The sequence below is a fragment of the Oryctolagus cuniculus genome, chromosome 9 (assembly GCF_964237555.1).
Source record: "Oryctolagus cuniculus chromosome 9, mOryCun1.1, whole genome shotgun sequence".
Lineage (NCBI taxonomy): Eukaryota > Metazoa > Chordata > Mammalia > Lagomorpha > Leporidae > Oryctolagus > Oryctolagus cuniculus.
The window spans coordinates 121,385,854-121,405,069 of NC_091440.1; the positions used below are offsets into that span (position 1 = coordinate 121,385,854).

Here is a 19,216-nt window from a genome sequence, read left to right on the forward strand (position 1 = left end):
AATATCACTGATTTACTCTCACATGTCAGGCTATAAAACACTTCATGGTACTTACTTCTGAGCCACAGCTTTTAGAGAGCATCAATAAAAAGAACTTTATTCGGGATTCTTTTTTTAATATTTGAAAATGTTTTTACAAGACTAAGTGCTTAGGCTGCCATTATAGCACAACAGGGTAAGCCACTGCCTGTTCAAGTTCAAGTCCTGGATGCTCTGCTTCTGACCCAGCTCCCTGCTAATGTGCCTGGGAAAGCAGTAGACATAGTCCAAGTACTTGGGACCCTGCCACCCACATAGAAGACAAGAATGGAGTTCTGGGTTCCTGGCTTTAGCCCAGAGTAGCCCTGGTTGTTGTGGCCATTTGCAGAGTGAACCAGCAGATCAAACTCAGTCTCTCTCTCTCTCTCTCTCTCTCTCTCTCTCTCTCTCTCTCTCTTTTCTCTCTGTCACTCTGCCTTTCAAATACACAAATCTTAAAAAAAAAAAAAAGAATGTCTTTACTATTTTAATAAAGAAACCCCCAGTGATTAAATTTCCTTTTAGAAAGCTTTAATGAGGCAAAAAGTAGCAGGAATGCATAATTCTTTAAAGTTAGAAAAATGTAAATATCCTAAATAAAAGTTAGTGGTGTTTTTGTAGTTTCTCAAAATACTATTTAAAGAACAGGACTGTACCAGTTATTTTCAGGTTCCTTACAAGGACTGAAATGTGTAAAAATTCAGAATTATGATATAAATAACTGGTTCTTAATCTTCTCAGATAAAAAGATTCATTGTTAAATAAAAAATTTTATAGTCCTAATAATATTCTGAAGTAAAAATCATAATAAATTATTCAGGCCCAGACTTCAGCAAAATCAATATAATAGCCTGGCTGTAATATAACACAAAATAAAAAGGGAGTAATTTATAATAAAAAATGTGAATTTGAATATGTAAATATTCAACATGTCTATACTGAAAGAAAAATGAGCAAGTCAAAAACCTGTAAATAAATGTAGAACCACCAAAAATTCAGAGCTAAATGCACAGGTTGGTACAACTGGGTTTTTATTTGGTAACTCAGAATGTGATATTTTGGAATGGTGAACAACCTTTTGTAAAATTCAGAACAAGGTGAAATACAGGCATAAGTGTTCAGCCAAGTAGTTAGGATAACACTTGGGATATCCAAGTGTGCCTGGTTTAAGATCTAGGCCTACTCTGCTTCTTATCCAGCATTTTCCTAAAACACACCTTGGAAGGCAGCAAGTCTTGATTCAAGTATTTGGGTTCCTGCCAAATACATGGGAGACCCCAATTGAGTTCTGGGTTCCTGGATTTAGCCTGGTACAGGCCAGTCTATTGCAGGATGTGGGGAATAAACCAAAGAAAAGAAGATACTCTCTCTGCCATTCAAATAAAATGAAATCAAATCAATAAGAATTTTTTTAAATTTTTTTTTTTATTTGACGGATAGAGTTAGAGAGTGAAAGAGAGAGACAGAGAGAAAGGTCATCCCTCTGTTGGTTCACTCCCCAAATGGCCGCTACGGCCGGAGCTATGCTTATCCAAAGCCAGAAGCCAGGTGCTTCCTCCCGGTCTCCCATACGGGTGCAGGGGCCCAAGCACTTGGGCCACCCTCCACTGCACTCCCAGGCCACAGCAGAGAGCTGGCCTGGAAGAGGGACAACCGGGACAGAATCCGGCGCCCCGACCGGGACTAGAACCCGGTGTGCCAGCACCGCAGGTGGAGGATTAGCCTAGTGAGCTGCAGCACAGGCCACAATCAAGGATCTCAAAACATGGGTGAAAAGTTTGCAGAGGGGCTGCCTTGTGGCACAGTGGGTTAAAGCCCTGGACTGAAGCGCCGGCATCCCATATGGGCACAGGTTCCAGTCCTGGCTGCTCCTCTTCCGATCCAGCTCTCTGCTATGGACTGGGATAGCAGAAGATGGCCCATGTCCTTGGGCTCTTGCATCCACATGGGAGACCTGGAAGAAGCTCCTGGCTTCCGATTGGTGCAGCTCCCGCTGTTGCAGCCATCTGGGGAGCAAACCATCAGATGGAAGACCTCTCTCTCTGTACCTCTGTCTTTCAAATAAATAAAATAATCTTAAAAACAAAAAAGAAAAGTTTGCAGAATAAACAGGAGCAAGCAAAAAAACAACACCAAACAAAATGATTCTGGGAGAAACAGAGAATTTAGGGAAGATGATCTTTAAAATAAAATGTTTGAAAGGATGTAAAAAATTTTTAAATGTATAAAATAATATTCTCTGATGATTAAGATTCAAAATAGAAGATAGTATACTTTGAAATTACAAGTGGATAACATGAATTTTTTTTCATTATTCAAAGATAATCTTGGAGACTGAATTGAACAGAAAAAACATTTAAGAGAAATGCTATAAAGGATAAATACAAACAATTCAAATAGAAAAGAAAGTGAAGACAAAGTGACAAAAATGAAAAGAATTCAATCTTATTCAGAAGATGTTAAAAAATAAATAAAACAAAGAAAAAAATGAATTATCAGTTACAGATACTAGCCTTGATATATTCTTCTGAAACTGTGAATAACTGAAATAGCTTTCAATTTGGAATTCTATATTCCATTAAATTTTATAAGTCATGCTTGAGCATAATAAAATCATTTTTGATATGTTGAGTCAGAAATTTTTGTTTCTCTGGAATGTTTCTTTTATGTGACTAGAAAATGCACCCTGATAAGCTTTGCAACATGCACAAAAAAACAGTGAGAGCAGAACAACCAGAATTCAGTAATTAGAGTTTTGGGATGGGGGAAGAAACATCTAAGAGGGAGAAAAATATATTTACTAGAAAAAATGATATCCCAGAGAGTTTAAACAAATGTAAGGTAAGATAAGTAAGACTGTCAAAAAAATGAAAAGAAAGTAATTACAAGTTTTATGAAAAATAAAGGGATAATGAAAAATCATAATTTACTTGTTACATAAACAATACAAACGTCTTCCACTGTCAAAACATAAATGCTGTTTGCTGATCTTAAATCTTTTTGTAGTTCTGAAAGATTTATTTATTTATTTGAGAGGCAAAGTTACAAAGAGAATGAGGGACACAGAGAGAAGTCTTACATCCACTGGTTCACCCTACAAATGGCTGCAACAGCTGGGCCAATCCGAAACCAGTATCCAAGAGCTTCTTTTGGATCTTCTGCATGGTTGCAGGGGCCCAAGCAACTGGGCCATCCTCTGCTGCTTTTCCAGGCATTTAGCAAGTGAAGCAGCTGGGACTCGAACCATATGAGATACTGGCACCATAGGTGGAGGCTTAACCTTCTTTTTTTTTTTTTTTTTTTTTTTTGACAGGCAGAGTGGACAGTGAGAGAGAGAGACAGAGAGAAAGGTCTTCCTTTTGCCGTTGGTTCATGTGGAGGCTTAACCTTCTATGCCACAGCACTGGCCCCTGATCTTAAACTTTTAGAATCAACAGATAGATAAATAATTTGGAAATTTCATTATGTTTTCAGAATGTCATTCTGTTTTTAAAACAGAATTCAAATGTTATTGTATTTGACACTGTTAATACAAAAACTATAAATGGCATAAACTGAAAAGGGGGGAAATAAAAGCTAGAGAAAAGGATGGTGATGTTAATATCTTCCTGTAAGAAAAGGAAACATTAAGGGACAGGCTTTTGGCATTGGGTCAAGCCACTAGCTTGGCTCCCAATCCCAGCTTCCTGCTAGTATGTACCCTGGTGTACCAGGTGATGGATGAAGTAGCTGGGTCCCTGCCACCCACATCAGAGACCTGGACTGACTGCCTAGATCCCAGCTTTAGCCTAGAGCAGCCCTAACCATTATGGACATTGAAAAATAAGCCAGATAATGGGAACTGCCTCACTCTCTCTGCTTCTCAAATAAATTTCTTACCTACAATATCAAGAATTATAGTAAACAGCAATATTAATTAAGGGTATAAATATAAATATAGAAAATATAAAAATATTTTAAATATAATTAAATATAAATTTAAATTATAATATAAAAAATAACCAATAGATGCACACTGATATAAATATATCAAATGATGTTAATAAGAGGGGTGACAGATTATTACCAGTGAGCTCAATCATCTTTTTTCAAAGCAAAGGATGTCTCAAATGCCTAAATTTGATAAAGGAGGGAACTGAAGTATGTAGGTAGTATTTATAGTAGAGATTTTTAAGATACATTTGTCTTGGCCTCTACAGCCTACGGAACTGTTCTCAAAATAATTACTTTAAATACACAACACAAAATAGGCAGAATTACAAAGGAAATAAATTTCAAAGAAACTTATTTCAAAGAAATAAATTTCAAAAAAATTACATAAATGTTCAATATAGCAATACAAAGCCTTCCTTATAAACACATTGAATAATAAGATTTAATTTGGAAATGGAGATAAGAATAGATGATGTTTCAGGATAGATTTTTATGTTGTATTAAAGGAAGGCTGGATGGAGATGAATGGGAATAAAATGTACCAAGTAACTCCAGGAAGTATGAATGACAAGTGTTTACTGAGCACTCAAAAGAACATGGCTTTTATGCTTAGCAACCCAGGAAAGAAAACAATTCCTCAACCTTCCTCTCCTACCTTCTTGAAAAACATTTAATATAAAGATACAAGATAGAAAACAAAAACAAATATTCTCAACAACATAATCAATTAAAATTGAAAGGTCACCTAATTCTAGAACTTTAGATGCATGTACACAGGTGATAGGGTTACCACTCAGTATCCCAGCTTCCTGCTCCTCCCTCTGGTTCTGAATCAATCAGAAAATAGGCATGGCCAGGATCTAAAAATACGTGTATGCATGTGTACAATTTTTGTTATCATAGTATAATATAAAATGCTGGACTCTAACGCTCTCAAACCTGATTCAACCATTTGAGAAGGGGGAAAAAAAAACTGTACAGCAAAGGATACAACAGAGTTTGGAGAAAGCCTACACTATATATCACAAAGCAATAGCCACTATCACACTGAATGGGGAAACACTGAAAGCATTTTCCTTCAGATCTGGAACAAGACAAGGATGTCCACTTTCACCACTCTTATTCAATATGGAACTTGAAGTTCTAGCAACATCAATTAGGGAAGAGAAAGAAATAAAAGTCATCAAGATGGGAAAAGAGGAAGTCAAATTATCCATGTTTGCAGATGACAAATTTTGTACATGGAAAAACCTAAATACTCCACCAAAAAGCTGCTAGAATTGATAAACCAATTCAGTAAAAGTTGCGGGTTTCTGCTTTTTGTATGCTAATGATGAACTCACAGAAAGTAAAATCAAGAAAGAAATCCCATTCAAAACAGCCACACACAAAAGTCAAATTTAGGAATAAATTTAACCAAAGAAATAAACAACCTCTACAATGAAGACTGTCAAACACTGGATGAAAGAAATAACCAAGGACAGGAAAAAAAAATGCAAAGATATTCTTTGTTCATGGATTGGAAGAATCAATATCATCAAAATGTCTGTACTACCTAAAGCCATCTACATATGCAATGGAATCCTATTTGAAATACCAATGACATTTTTTTACATGACTAGAAAAAGCAATCCTAAAATTCATATAGAGTCACATAAAACCCAGAATAACCAAAGTGATTCTGAACAAGAAAAATCAAGCTTGAGGCATCATAATACCTGACTTCAAAGCATACTACAATACTATAGTTATTAAATCAGCAAAATACTGACATAAAAACTGATATATAGATCAACTGAACAGATTAGAGAGCCTATAAATTAATCCACATACATACAACCAACTGATTTTGGACAAAGGTACTCAGACCATACAATGGAGTAAGGATAATCCTTTCAACAAATGCTGCTCCAAAACCGGATCTAAATTTAAGACATGAAACAATGAAGTTGCTGGAAGAAAACATAGGCAAAATACTCTAAGACACTGGTGTGGAGAACAACTTTTTGGAAAAGACCCCCAAAGCAAAACTAAATAAATGGGACTATAACAAACTTAGAAACTTTTGCACAGTAAAGTAACTGATCAATAGAGTGAAGAGACATCCAAAGGAATGGGAGAAAATATTTACAAACCACCTATCTTATAAAGGATTAATATCCCAAATACATCAGCAACTTAAAAAACTCAACAAGAACAAAACAACCAATCTAGTTGAGAAATGGGCAAAGGACTTCAATAGACAATTCTCAGAAGAAGAAATTTAAATGGCCAAATTTAAGAATGTTCAACATCACTAGCCATCAAGGAAATGCAAATCAAAACCACAATGAGATACCACATCACCCTTTTCAGAATGGCTGCAGTCCGACACACAGAGGCTAACAAATGCTGACGAGGATCTGGACAGAGGGGAACATTTATACACCTTGGTGGCATTATAAATTAGTGCAGCCACTGTGGAAAACTGTGTGGATATGTCTTCAAAAGCTAGCCTTGCCAAATGGTCCAGCAATCCCACTACTACTGGATGTATAGCCAAAGACCTGAACACAAGGATATATCAAAGAGATATTAATACTACCGTATTTATAGCAGCATTATTTACAACAGTCCAAATTTGAAACCAACCAGGGTGTCCATCATCAAATGAATGAGTAAAGAAAATGGTAGCTTATATATATAACGGAATATTATTCAGGTATTAAAAATAATGAAATTCTACTATTTGCAGCAAAAAGGATGCAACTGGAGGATATCATGTTGAGTGAAATAAATTGTATGCAAAAAGACAAATACAGCATGTTCTACTTTATTAAATTTTAGCTCTTACATATAAACAAAGAAGAGAGGGAAAAAAAGAAATGTCTGTATCATTATTGCTGCAAACAGTTTTGTAAAACTAAGTTACAACTTTGTCAAACCAATGGTTAAGAATGTTATCCTACTATAGTTTTAATGCTCTGTGATCATTTTGAAATTCACTGTATATAGGTGAGATGGACATTTTTCCATTCAATTATTGCTTATAGCTGTTGTCTATAATTCACTAAACTAGGGTACTTTTGCTTTTTACTTGTTAAACTTATTATTTGGTGAAGTGTGAAGCCTTTTTACTGGAATGTAATTTTAAACTATGTTATCTCAAAAACTATACACAGAGGCTGGCACGGTGGCGTAGAATTCAAGAAGCTCCACGGCAGAAAAACAACCTGTTTAAAAACGAGGCAAAGAGGGGAAGCAGATGGCCCAGCAGGTAAGAAACCTGTTCCACACCAGAGGCCCTGGGTTTGATACCTGCCTCTGGCTCCTGACACCAGCTTTCTGCTAATGCAAACCCTTAGAGATAGTGGTGATAGTTCAGGTAACTAGGGTCCTGCCACCCCTCCTGTAACTCAATTCCAGCTCCCAGCTTCAACCCTGGGCCCAGCCCAGGGATGCTGACCACATTTATTTGGGAAATAAATCAGTGGACAGAACCTTTTGCTGTCTCTCTGCCTGCCTTCCTTCCCTCCCTTACCCCTTCCCCATCTCAAGCAAGTAAATAAGCTTAAAAATAGGCAAAGATTTGCATAAACATTAAAGAGGATATACAATGGCAGACAGATAAAAAAGTACTCAACATCTCCTATTATCAAGGAAATGCAAACAAAACCATTAGGAGGTATTACCTCACACTTACTAGAATGGCTGTTATCAAAAATCCAAATGATGGGCTCACTAGGCTAATCTTCTGCCTGTGGCGCTGGCACACCGGGTTCTAGTCCCGGTTGGGTTGCTGGATTCTGTCCTGGTTGCTCCTCTTCCAGGCCAGCTCTCTGCTGTGGCCCGGGAAGGCAGTGAAGGATGGCCCAAGTCCTTGGGCCCTGCACCTGCATGGGAGACCAGGAGGAAGCACCTGGCTCCTGGCTTCAGATCGGCACTAGCAGCCATTTTGGGGGTGAACCAATGGAAGGAAGACCTTTCTCTCTGTCTCTCTCTGTCTAGCTCTGCTGGTCAAAAAAAAAAAAAAAAAAAAAAAAAAAGACAAAAGATACCAAACATTGGATGTGGAGAGATGGGGACCTTAATGCAGTATTGGTGGGAATGTCAATCAGTTCAGCCATTTTGGAAAATAGTATGAAGTTTCCTCAAAAGAAAAAGAAAAAACTAAAACTAGAATTATTGTATGATTTAGAAATCTCAACTTTGGGTATACAGTCAAAGGAACTGAAATCAGTATGTTGGGGGCCGGTGCTGTGGGTTAATGCCCTGGCCTGAAGTACCGGTCCCATATGGGTGTCGGTTTGAGACACAGCTGCTCCACTTCCAATCCAGCTCTCTGCTGTGGCCTGGGAAAGCAGTAGAAGATGACCCAAGTCCTTGGGCCCCTGCACCCACATGGGAGACTCAGAAGAAGCTCCTGGTTCCTGGCTTCAGACTGGCACAGTTCCGGCCATTGCAGCCAATTGTGGAGTGAACCAGCAGATGGAAGACCTCCCTCTCTCTCTGCCTCTCCTCTCTCTCTGTGTAACTCTGACTTTCAAAAAAAAAAAAAAAAAAAAAAAGTCAGTATGTTAAAGTGATATCTGTACTCCAGTGGTGGTTTCAGCGTTATTCACAGCAGCCACAATACGGAAGCCACTGAAGTGTCCATCAAGGGATGAATGAATAAAGAAAAAGTAGTGTATACATTCGTGGTGGAATGCTATACAGCCTTTAAAAAGAAGGCAATTCTGTTATCTGCAACAACCTGGATAGACTTAGAGGATATTATGCCAACTGAAGAAGCCTGGCACAGACAAATAAATACTATATGACCTCATCCACATGCAGATTCTAAAAATGCTTAACTCACAGAAACACAGAGTGAGTAGAAAGGTACTGGAGGCAGGTGCTGGGGTGAGAGGGCTTAGTAAAAAAGGCAATGTTCACCAAAGGGTATAGAGTTCCCGTTAGACCAGAAGAATAAACGTTAGTGATCCACTGTCCTGAGTGTGTCCTCATTTAACAATAATGTATTTGGCTATTTCAAAAAGGGCTGAATGGATTTTTTTTTCCAAAATCCTCACCAGCAGAAAATACTAAGTTGGTGAGGTGACTAACCTGTGAGTCTGCTTCACTGTATTTCTCTACAGTGTATATATAGACCAAAACACCACACTGTGCCCCACAAATACAAAATATACTAATATTTGTCGATGAAAAATACACTCAAAAATTAAAATGTACAAGTTTCTAGGCTCTACTTACCTTAAAATAATTGACACAGGCATTTCTCAAAGCTCCAACAGTATACAAGAAACTATCAAAGGTCATCAATTAACAAAAGTCTAGATAATACTAAAACACAAGATGAAATTGCTTGACTTGATCACAGATCTTTTTTTTTAAACCTAGGAAAATCCTATTCATCAGTAATTTTTAATTAATTCAATTCTAGGCAGGAAATTTCATCTGCAGATGAAAGCAGAAATCATAACCTTACTCAAACCTGAAAAAGCTTCAAGCAAAATAGAACTTAATTTGACCCGCATTATTCTTTAATCAAAGTATCTGTAGTGTCAAGGACAATAACAAAACGGAAGAACACACCAATACCAGCACAGGGTTATTCCAAACAGATATTTGGCAGATAATAGGAGAATGACTAAATTACACAAACATGTTCCTATTCATTCTCACATGTGAATGTCCTCTGCGGACTGAAAATTTGGACAGGCATTGGCGAGCTGCGGTCTCAGCCATGAAGTGTTCAAATGATGTATTATCCTTTACCTTCTCTGGGTTTGTGTCTTTACACCAAGAGGTACAAACATGTTCCTCATCATTTCATCAGACACAAAGCTAAAAACTATGACGTTCAAATATGGCTCAAATACAAGGGCGACTTTAGTTACAATCATTAGATATTTAGAAAGCATTAGGCTGGAACTATAAGGACAATTTGGGGAAACTTCCTCTGGGTAATGACTACTCTGTAGAAACAATCAAAAATTTGTTCATCTTCAAAATGTACAGAACATTAGGTAGAGGTTTCCTATTTTGGAAAAAATGCTTTGCATCATTAAAACTGTTCACCATCATTTAAAAAATAGAGTATTTAAAATATAATGTATTGGAGTGAAATGGACATTTTGAGATCCAAAGAATCTAGCCTTTTTCTATTCCACTGAAGAACACAGTCATTATTTTTCTTTTTTTTCCCTCATATTGCCCAGTGAATTCTACTTAGTGTAGGGTTAACTTCACGATTTTTGAGTAAACAGAAAATAAATCTTTATAAAAATTAAGAGTTCAAATGGGAAAGGGAGGGAAGAAGGGTTGGGCATGGGCAGGAGGTAGGGTAGGGTAAGAAGTATCACTATGTTCCTAAATATGTATAAATGAAATACATGAAACTTGTATAAGTTAAATAAGATTTTTAAAAAATAAACTTTTCATAATAAAAAATAAAATAAGAGACCTGATATTGGGCATGCTGTATACATGAGTAGCTGATTTACACTTGAGGCTACATTTCACATTTTATAAAATGAAGTTTCTTAAAAATATCTCTGAACTTGGCAAGACTGACACCTTAAATATAATTATGTAAAATATCATCTATAGAGTTCCTCCGTTAACTAATCTACTCAATTTATCCTAATTTTACCCTGAAATAGGTAATAAAATATTGGAAATTAAAAATAAAATATTCCCAGGAATTATGAACAATTATTTCATTTAATTTAAAAGGTCTATTTTTTTTCAATTTAATATAAGAGAATTATATACACAGAAAGAAGTCTATAGTTCACAACAAAGCATGCACAAAACCCATCTGTGAAACCCTGTACCCAGATCAAGAAATAAAGCATTATCAGTAACCCAAAAGACCACCCCCTTTAATTCCTTTCCAGTCTAACAACTATCCTTATTTTATAATCTAGCCACCAATACTGATAAAGAAATAAAGACGTAATCATAACTCATCTTTGCCAATGATTGCACTTCACTTAACTGAAGTCATACAGTATTCAGCCGTCTTCCCTTACCCACGTGGGGATGCATTGCAAGACCCTAGGGTATGCCTAAAACTACACACAATACTAAACTCGATACAGGCTGTTTGCTCCTATGCATAAATATTCATGATAAACTTTAATTTATAAACTATAGTTAAAAAGAGATTATAACTAATAATAAACTAGAAGGATTTTAAGAATATACTCTAGGGGCCAGTGCTGTGGAGTAACAGGTAAAACTGCTGCCTGCAAGGTCGGCATACCATATGGGTGCTGATTCAAGTCTCAGCTGCTCTTTTTTTTTCCCCCACAGGGGAAGTTAGCAGTGAGAGAGAGAGACAGAGAGAAAGGTCTTCCTTTGCCGTTGGTTCACCCCCCAAAGTGGCCACTACAGCCAGCACGTTGCAGCCGACGCACCACGCTGATCCGAAGCCAGGAGCCAGGTGCTTCCCCTGGTCTCACATGCGGGTGCAGGGCCCAAGCACTTGGGCCATCCTCCACTGCACTCCAGGGCCATAGCAGAGAGCTGGCCTGGAAGAGGGGCAACTGGGACAGAATCTGGCACCCCAACCGAGACTAGAACCCGGTGTGCTGGTGCCACAAGTGGAGGATTAGGCTAGTGAGCCGCGGTGCTGGCCTATAGGTGCTCACTTTCAATTCAGCTGTCTGCTATAGCCTGGGAAAGCAGTGGAAGATGTCCCAAGTCCTTGGGCCCCTGTGCCCACATGGGAGACCCAAAAGAAGCTCCTGACTCCTGGTTTTGGATCGGCGCAGCTATGGCAGTTGCAGCTGTTTGGGAAGTGAATCAAGATGGTAGTCTCTCTCTTTTTGCCTCTCTGTAACTCTTTCAAATAAGTAAGTCTTTTTTAAGAAAAATATGCTGCAATAAAAGTATGTGGATATATGGGGCCAGCACTGTGGTGTAGCGGGTTAACGCCTTGGCCTGAAGCACTGGCATCCCATATGGGCACCCGTTCAAGACCCGACTGCTCCACTTCCAATCCAGCTCTCTGCTTTGGCCTGGGAAAGCAGTAGAAGATGGCCCAAATCCTTGGGCCCCTGCACCCATGTGGGAGACTCGGAAGAAGCTCCTGGCTCCTGGCTCTGGATCGGTGCAGCTTCGGCCATTGCGGCCAACTGGGGAGTGAACCAATGGAAGGAAGACCTTTCTCTCTGTCTCTCCCTCTCAGTGTCTGTAACTCTACCTCTCAAATAAATAAAATCCTTAAAAAAAAAGTATGTGGATATAGTCTCTCTCTCTAAATAGCATATTATACTGTATTTACCCTTCTTCTTGTTAACGCAAGTAACAAACTGCAGAAAGAGAAACCATGGATGAGGGGATACCACTGTATACCACATTATGTTTGGCTCATGTGTTCAGCATGGATTGTTGAATTCATCTACAATTGTATGCAGCTGTAGATCATGCAATATAATTATTGTTTAATAGTTTTCCATTTTTAAGAATAAACCACAATTTATTTAGGCTTGATATTTACTGGACATTTAGTTAGGTTTCTATTTGGGGCTATTATGTTAAGGGATACTCTGAATATTCTACTAGATATGTTTAGGTGAACATATGTATGTATTTCTGCTGTATATACACTTACAAGTGGAATTGCATTCACAGACACACAATCATATGTTCAACTTCAGGAGTATGGCTAAACAGTTTCCTAAGTGGTTATGCCAATTTCCATTCTCGCCAGCTATATATTAGAGTTCCAGTTTCTCCATGTCCTCACCTGTACAACATATTGTCTGCATAACACATTTTTTTAAAGATATATTTTATTTATTTAAAAGGCATTTACAGGGCTGGTGCTGTGGCACAGCAGGTTAACGCCCTGGCCTGAAGTGCCAGCATCCCATATGGGCGCCCGTTCTGGTCCTGGCTGCTCCTCTTCTGATCCAGCTCTCTGCTATGGCCTGGAAAAGCAGTAGAAGATGGCCCAAGTCCTTGGGCCCCTGCACCTGCACGTGAGACCCGGAAGAAGCTCCTGGCTTCGGATTGGCGCAGCTCCGGACTCTGCGGCCATCTGGGGAGTGAACCAGCAAAAGGAAGATCTCTCTGTCTCCACCTCTGTCTGTAACTCTGTCTTTCAAATAAATAAAATAAATCTTTTTTAAAAAATACATTTACATAGAGAGGTGATCTGAAGATGACCTGAAGCCAGGAGCTTCTTCCAGTCTCCTTGATGCTTTCCCAGATGTATTAGTAGGGAGCTGGATCAGAAGTAAAGCAGCCAGGGCTTGAACTCCACTGTGCCACAGTGCTGGCCCTGGCCTAACACTTTTAATTCAGTAAAGTTCATTGGATATTTACTCAGTGTTAGCCACTTCACATGGGTCAACTTTTGAAATACTACATGTGACAAAGTCCAAAGAGCAAAATGCTTTCATCATTCAAGGCTGAATTTCAAACTCTTCTTTCAGAATTACCAAAGTCTTCATAAACATGATTTTACTTGGTGGACAGTGTTGTGGAGCTACAGGTTAAGCTCCACTTGAGATGTCCATATACACCACATAGGAGTGATGGCTTGAGTCCCAGCTATTCTGCTTCTGATCCAGCTCCCTGCTAATGTGTCTGGGAAGCCAATGATAGCACAGGTATGTGAGTCCTTGCCACCATGTTGCAGACCCATATGGAGCTCTTAGTTTCTGCTGGCCCAACCCCAGCTGCTATAGCCATTTGGGGACTGAAGAAGCAGAGGGAAGATATTTCTCTCCCCATGTCACTCTGCATTTCAAATACAAAAGTAAATTTTAAAAAATAACATTATTTAGAAGGGACAGAATATCTTTATAAATTATAAAATAGCTTTCAAAAATAAAGGCTTCAACATTCCTTTGTATAATATACTAGGCAATATCATATATACTACCCTATACATGACCTTATGACTAAAGACATAATCTGTTTGAGAGTAATGAAAATTCAACATGTATGTTGCTTGCTAATTCTATGGCAGAAAATTCTAATAGATGATCCAAGGACCAAATCTGATTCAGAGTTATATTTTGGCTAGTCTCAAGTATCTGCCACACCCAGAACCCAACTTCTTTGGGTACACACTTAAAAAAATCAGAATATTATACAACCAGACTTCTGACTTGTCTTGAAAAAATTAAGAATGGATAGAAATGAACACAACATATGAGAAAAATTACCAGTCTCCTTGAATTCAGTCAGGTGCTTTCTGAATTCTCACAGCTCTACAGACCATCACTGTCTGTAACAAGAGTTTAGGACAAGAGCAGAATCCACCACCAAGCAAATTTGGGGACAGCTGAATTCATACAGTCAACCTAATTCTTTCACTGTGTTACCTTCTTTACTCTGGGATTTAAATGCTTAGAAAGCAGATAGTTCCTTTTCTGGCATCAACAGAAGCTCTCAAAGACTTCGGAAAATTTAAACAAAAGGGATCCCTATGATATACATTTTTATAGTGACAACCAACAATACAGATACAGGCTATATTATAATTTATGGGAGGATCTAGAGACCAGGAGGTGATACTGGGGCTGGAGTTCTTCATGTCTCCCTCAGCTAGAAGTTCCTCCTTCACTTTTAAGAGTGAGAAAATCCTCCACTGCTCAGCGGTTATCAGAAGGATATGCCCAAGTCCAAAGTCTGTATCATGAGAAAAGAAAGGTCATGATTCAAGACACAGTGCCATCACATATTACAGCATATCACTAACCCAAGCATAGGAATCTCTTACTAGAACATTACACTTCCAATCTGACATGTTGTCAAGAAGAAAAATGTGAACTGCAAGATCAGAATATTTAAAGGTATTCTTTATCACATAAATACATCAAGTCAGATGAATAAGATATTAAGCTATTTAATAAACTGAAAGTAGATCGACTGGATATTGAATTTATACTATCAGCACTGATAGCCCCTGAAATAGCTCAGTGAGCTAAACTACCATATCCTTGTTTTGTTTCCATTTCTTTCCTGAATAATATGAAATAACAAGTTTCTTTAAAGCAATTCCTAGAACTGAACTAGAGGTCAGCAGAACATAACTACAGAAGTGTTTAAAGAACGCAATATGATGTTAGCTTGAAGTAATGGGATGTCTACTCTGGGAGCTGAGAACCTGCTCTTTGGTTGCCACAAAGCCATCAGAGGCAAGTTCAGTGTCAACCAAGGTCAAGGGTAACCATAAAGCTCACCAACAAAAGAAAAAACTGATTTGACCAGCAGGTTTTAGTTCAAATCATTACTGAAGAGAGCAGAGTTGTCATGGCCAGGTCCTCACAGACTGTGCACCTCATCTGGCTTTATCCAGCAAAATGGACAATTACTCTGTGAAATGCATCATCTTTAGAGTCACTTCTGTAATATCTACTTCCTCCCATCCCTTGCAATGAATAGATGCTGCTTTTGTTTCTTTATTGAGAAGTACTTGGATTAAGAAAAAAAAAGGCACCTCTATCTACCAAGACTAAGAAATAAATAAAGAGACAATAAACTCAAAGTAGATAATATGACAAAATGTGTCATTATACCTCAGAGACAGTGACAGTGAGAAAATCCTTTTCTTTTCAAATTCCCTGAATTCCACTGAATATATATATGAACTAGCCAATCAAAAATTCCTCTGTAAGTTACTTACAGGAAAATTCTTATAGAAAAGTAACCTACTCTTGTGTATTTTTCAAACATTATCCCATCATTAAAGCTTGCTTAAACTGCATTTTTCATTATCCAGCCATCACGTGGTTGAAATTTCAATAACTGGATAATTGATCTAAGAACAATTTAAAGAAGTTACATATACCTTAGTAAGTCATATACCATATCTCAAAAGCAATGAAATTACAAGAAGATACATACCTTTCTAGTCTTTGTTCCAACTTAAGGATTCAATCAAAAGTCACTATAAATCATTTTGGTATAAATACCATCAGCCATACTCCCAAACAGACAAGTAGTTACAACTGGGTGTATCAAAACAAACTCTATGTCATCACTGACCTAGAGTATACAAACATATCCTTTCTAATATTTCCTCCCTCCATTAAGAGCTAGGTCCAGTAGGGTACATGATCCCATTCACCGTGATTCTTCTAGAAGTTATAGGCCAAGTTCAAGGAACACCTTTGTCTTAAAATGTAGAACCATCTGTCTTGTGATAAAATATTAAGCAGTTACACTGACTTTAAAAACAATCAAATGACTGTTAGAATACTTATGTACAGGTTCATTTTGGAATGAACTCTAGAATGGTAACAGGTTCATGTGAAGTACAGTATGTTACTTTTTCTTTTTTTAATTAAAAAAAAAAATAGTGTCTTTATCATCCCTTGATGCCCTCTGGTGTCCTGAACCACTTTGTACTTATACTTCCTCTCCCACATAATAGTCTTTCTTTACATATTTGCGAGGGAGTAAGTCATTCGTATTGGCTAATGCAGATTGTGAGGTAAAGCAGAAATTTTTTGCTTTGTACCTCCTGCACATTAACTACTTGCAAAGCAAAATCACACAAGGCTTAAAAGTAGGTCTCTTCCAACAACAGGCATGGAACATTTGGAGGGTGGTTTTTCTTGACAAAACCATTCCCTAATTAGTTCACAGAACAGGGTGAAAAGTCAAACTCCTGGGACATTTCTTTAATTCCTACAACAAAAAGAACAATTTGAAAGTGCAGCCTTCATTGAACATAGCATACATTAAAATCACCTTCCGTTATGCAAATGTTCTTGCATAAATCACTTGTGGAATAGGACCAAAAGCAAGAAGAAAAGGGTTTTGGATATATCTGCAGGACTGCTGCATGATACAAATTTGGTCAAGAGTCTTTTACTTAGAAAAGAAGAATAATTAGGGTCCAGGAAGCTACATTCAACACTGGTCTCCATTGGAGACTAATGGACTAATTGGAATAAAATATTTCTCAAAGATAGCCACTATCCTTTCTAAATCTAAAAGGGGTTATTCAGCCTTTATTATAATTTAGTCATTCAGCATATAAGAAGTGAAGAATAACCCTAAATACATGATGGGAGTATTTGTGACACATTCAGATACACTCATGTGTAAAACAGGGTTTTGTTTTCTTCAGATTCCATTCTGAATAATGGAGTGATATCATAGATTTCCTCAAGCTGTAAGGACAAAGGGAATCTCTGTGAAAGTAAGATGAGAGACATTTTCTGATGATTATAAATATAGCTAATTTTTCTAAAAGATGGTATAATGAATTACATTAAAATTAGACTGACTTTTAATCTTGGGTCAAAAACATATAAAACCCCCTATTTTGATGCAAATACAATTCCCCATTATAAAACTTATTTTCATGGGTTTTTATACAACCCTAAGTTTGTCTACAGGAACAAAGTCAAAGCAACTGCACAAAGTGTAGGCAGAAGTTGAAGACATGAACACAGACTGTCAGGAAACACCAGCTGCAGTCTTACTCGTTACAACCCTTGTACTCCACACCACCCTTCTACTCCACGCCACTGTTTGCTTCCCTAAGTTCCAACACTCCCACTTCCAACCCTATTTACCTTTCTACTTTTTTTCTCTAATCATCTTCTGGAATACTATCAAGTACAAAAATGTATTCATTCATTGTATAAATAGCTTCAAAAACACTATTACATCTGAAGCAATGCAAATGAATCAAGCATGCTGTGATGTCATGCTTTCCATTCATCACATGGTACCATCTTGTGCCTTCTCTTTCCCATCTCTCTTAGATCATGGTTTCTGAGTAACAATAACAAGAAAACTCAGGGAGCATTTAAGGATTATCTCTAAGATGGTTTAGCAGGTGCACAGAGGTCAAAATAACTAACACTTTAAAAACATATACTTTCTCTTTCCTTCTTTCAGTATTTAAACTAACTGAAGTATCTTTCATTTTTTTAAGATTCATTTATTTATTTTGAAAGATTTACAGAAAGGGAGGGAAAGGGAGAGGGGGAGAGAGAGAGAGAGCACAAGATAAAGAGAGAAGAGAGAGGGAGCCATCTTTCACATGCTGGTTCACTTCCTAGATGGCTACAACAAGGACTGCACCAGGCCAAAGCTAGGAGTTCCATCTGGGTCTTCCATATGGATAGCACGAGTCTGAACACTTGGCCCATCTTCTGCCACTTTCCCAGGCCATTAGCAGGGAGCTGGATGAGAAGTCAAACAGCTGGGATTCAAAAAGGTGCCCATATAGGATGCAAGCATCACCGGCGGTGGCTTTACCCACCACGTCTCAACACCAGCCATATCCTTCATCATAAAAACATAAAAGATGGGGCACTGTGATGTTCTACAGTAAGTTAAACCTCTGCTTCGGATGCTCACATGCCATGCCTGAGTGCTGGTTTAAGTCCTGACTACTTCGCTTCCTACCTAGCCTCCTAATAATGCACCTGGGAAGGTAGCACATGACAGCTCAAGTGCTTGACTCCCTGCCTCCCACACTGGAGACCTGGATAGAGTCCCAGGTTTCTGACTTCAGCCTGGCCCAAACCTCTGGAGAGTGAGCCAGTGGGTGGCATCTCTCTCTTTCTCTCTTTCTCTCTCTCTCCATCCTCCCCCCTTTCAAAGAAATAAATATTTACAAAAATTCAAGACCAAAAGATATTTCCCTTGACATCATTTTACCTCCAAAAAGACTAGGTCTAGAACTCTGTGTTTTGGACATTCCCTTGCATTTTCACCCTTTTCCACTCATCTCATCCTGGCTTTGCTCTTCTAAGGTACCCAACACTAGGTCTGCAATAAACAACATACCATGGAATCCAAGGGATACTGTCAGATCTGTATCTGGCTTGACATCTCAGTAGTATCTGAACCACCATGCTCACCTCCTTCCTTACACATCACCATGGTTTCAGTGTGGATCCCCAAGTTCATGTGTTGCAAACAAACCTCAGTGCAACCATGGTGACAGGAAGGAACTTTAAGAGGTGATTACAATTAGGTCATGAGGACGTTACCTTCATAAATAGATTAATATCATTATTGTGGGAGTAGTTTAGTTATTGTGGGAGTGGACTCTTAATAAAAAGACAACATTGGCCGGCGCTGCGGCTCACTAGGCTAATCCTCCGCCTAGCGGCGCCGGCACACCGGGTTCTAGTCCCGGTCGGGGCACCGGATTCTGTCCCGGTTGCTCCTCTTCCAGGCCAGGGAGTGCAGTGGAGGATGGCCCAAGTGCTTGGGCCCTGCACCCCATGGGAGACCAGGAAAAGCACCTGGCTCCTGGCTCCTGCCATCGGATCAGCGCGGTGCTCCGGCC

General features: G+C 38.5%; 1 protein-coding gene across 15 annotated transcripts in view; it reads right to left on the reverse strand.

Annotated features, from left to right (window-relative positions):
- Positions 1 to 19,216, reverse strand: part of SOX5 (SRY-box transcription factor 5) — a 1,100,902-nt gene that overhangs the window by 618,743 nt on the left and 462,943 nt on the right. The window contains exon 1 of one of the 15 annotated variants that reach the window (XM_051850858.2): positions 18,709 to 19,194. The exons of the other annotated variants lie outside the window; for them this stretch is intronic. Coding sequence (XP_051706818.2) covers positions 18,709 to 18,776 — 68 coding nt within the window. The 5' untranslated portion in view covers positions 18,777 to 19,194. Of the gene's footprint in view, positions 1 to 18,708; positions 19,195 to 19,216 lie in introns of those variants that run through there. 15 annotated transcript variants of the gene reach the window in all.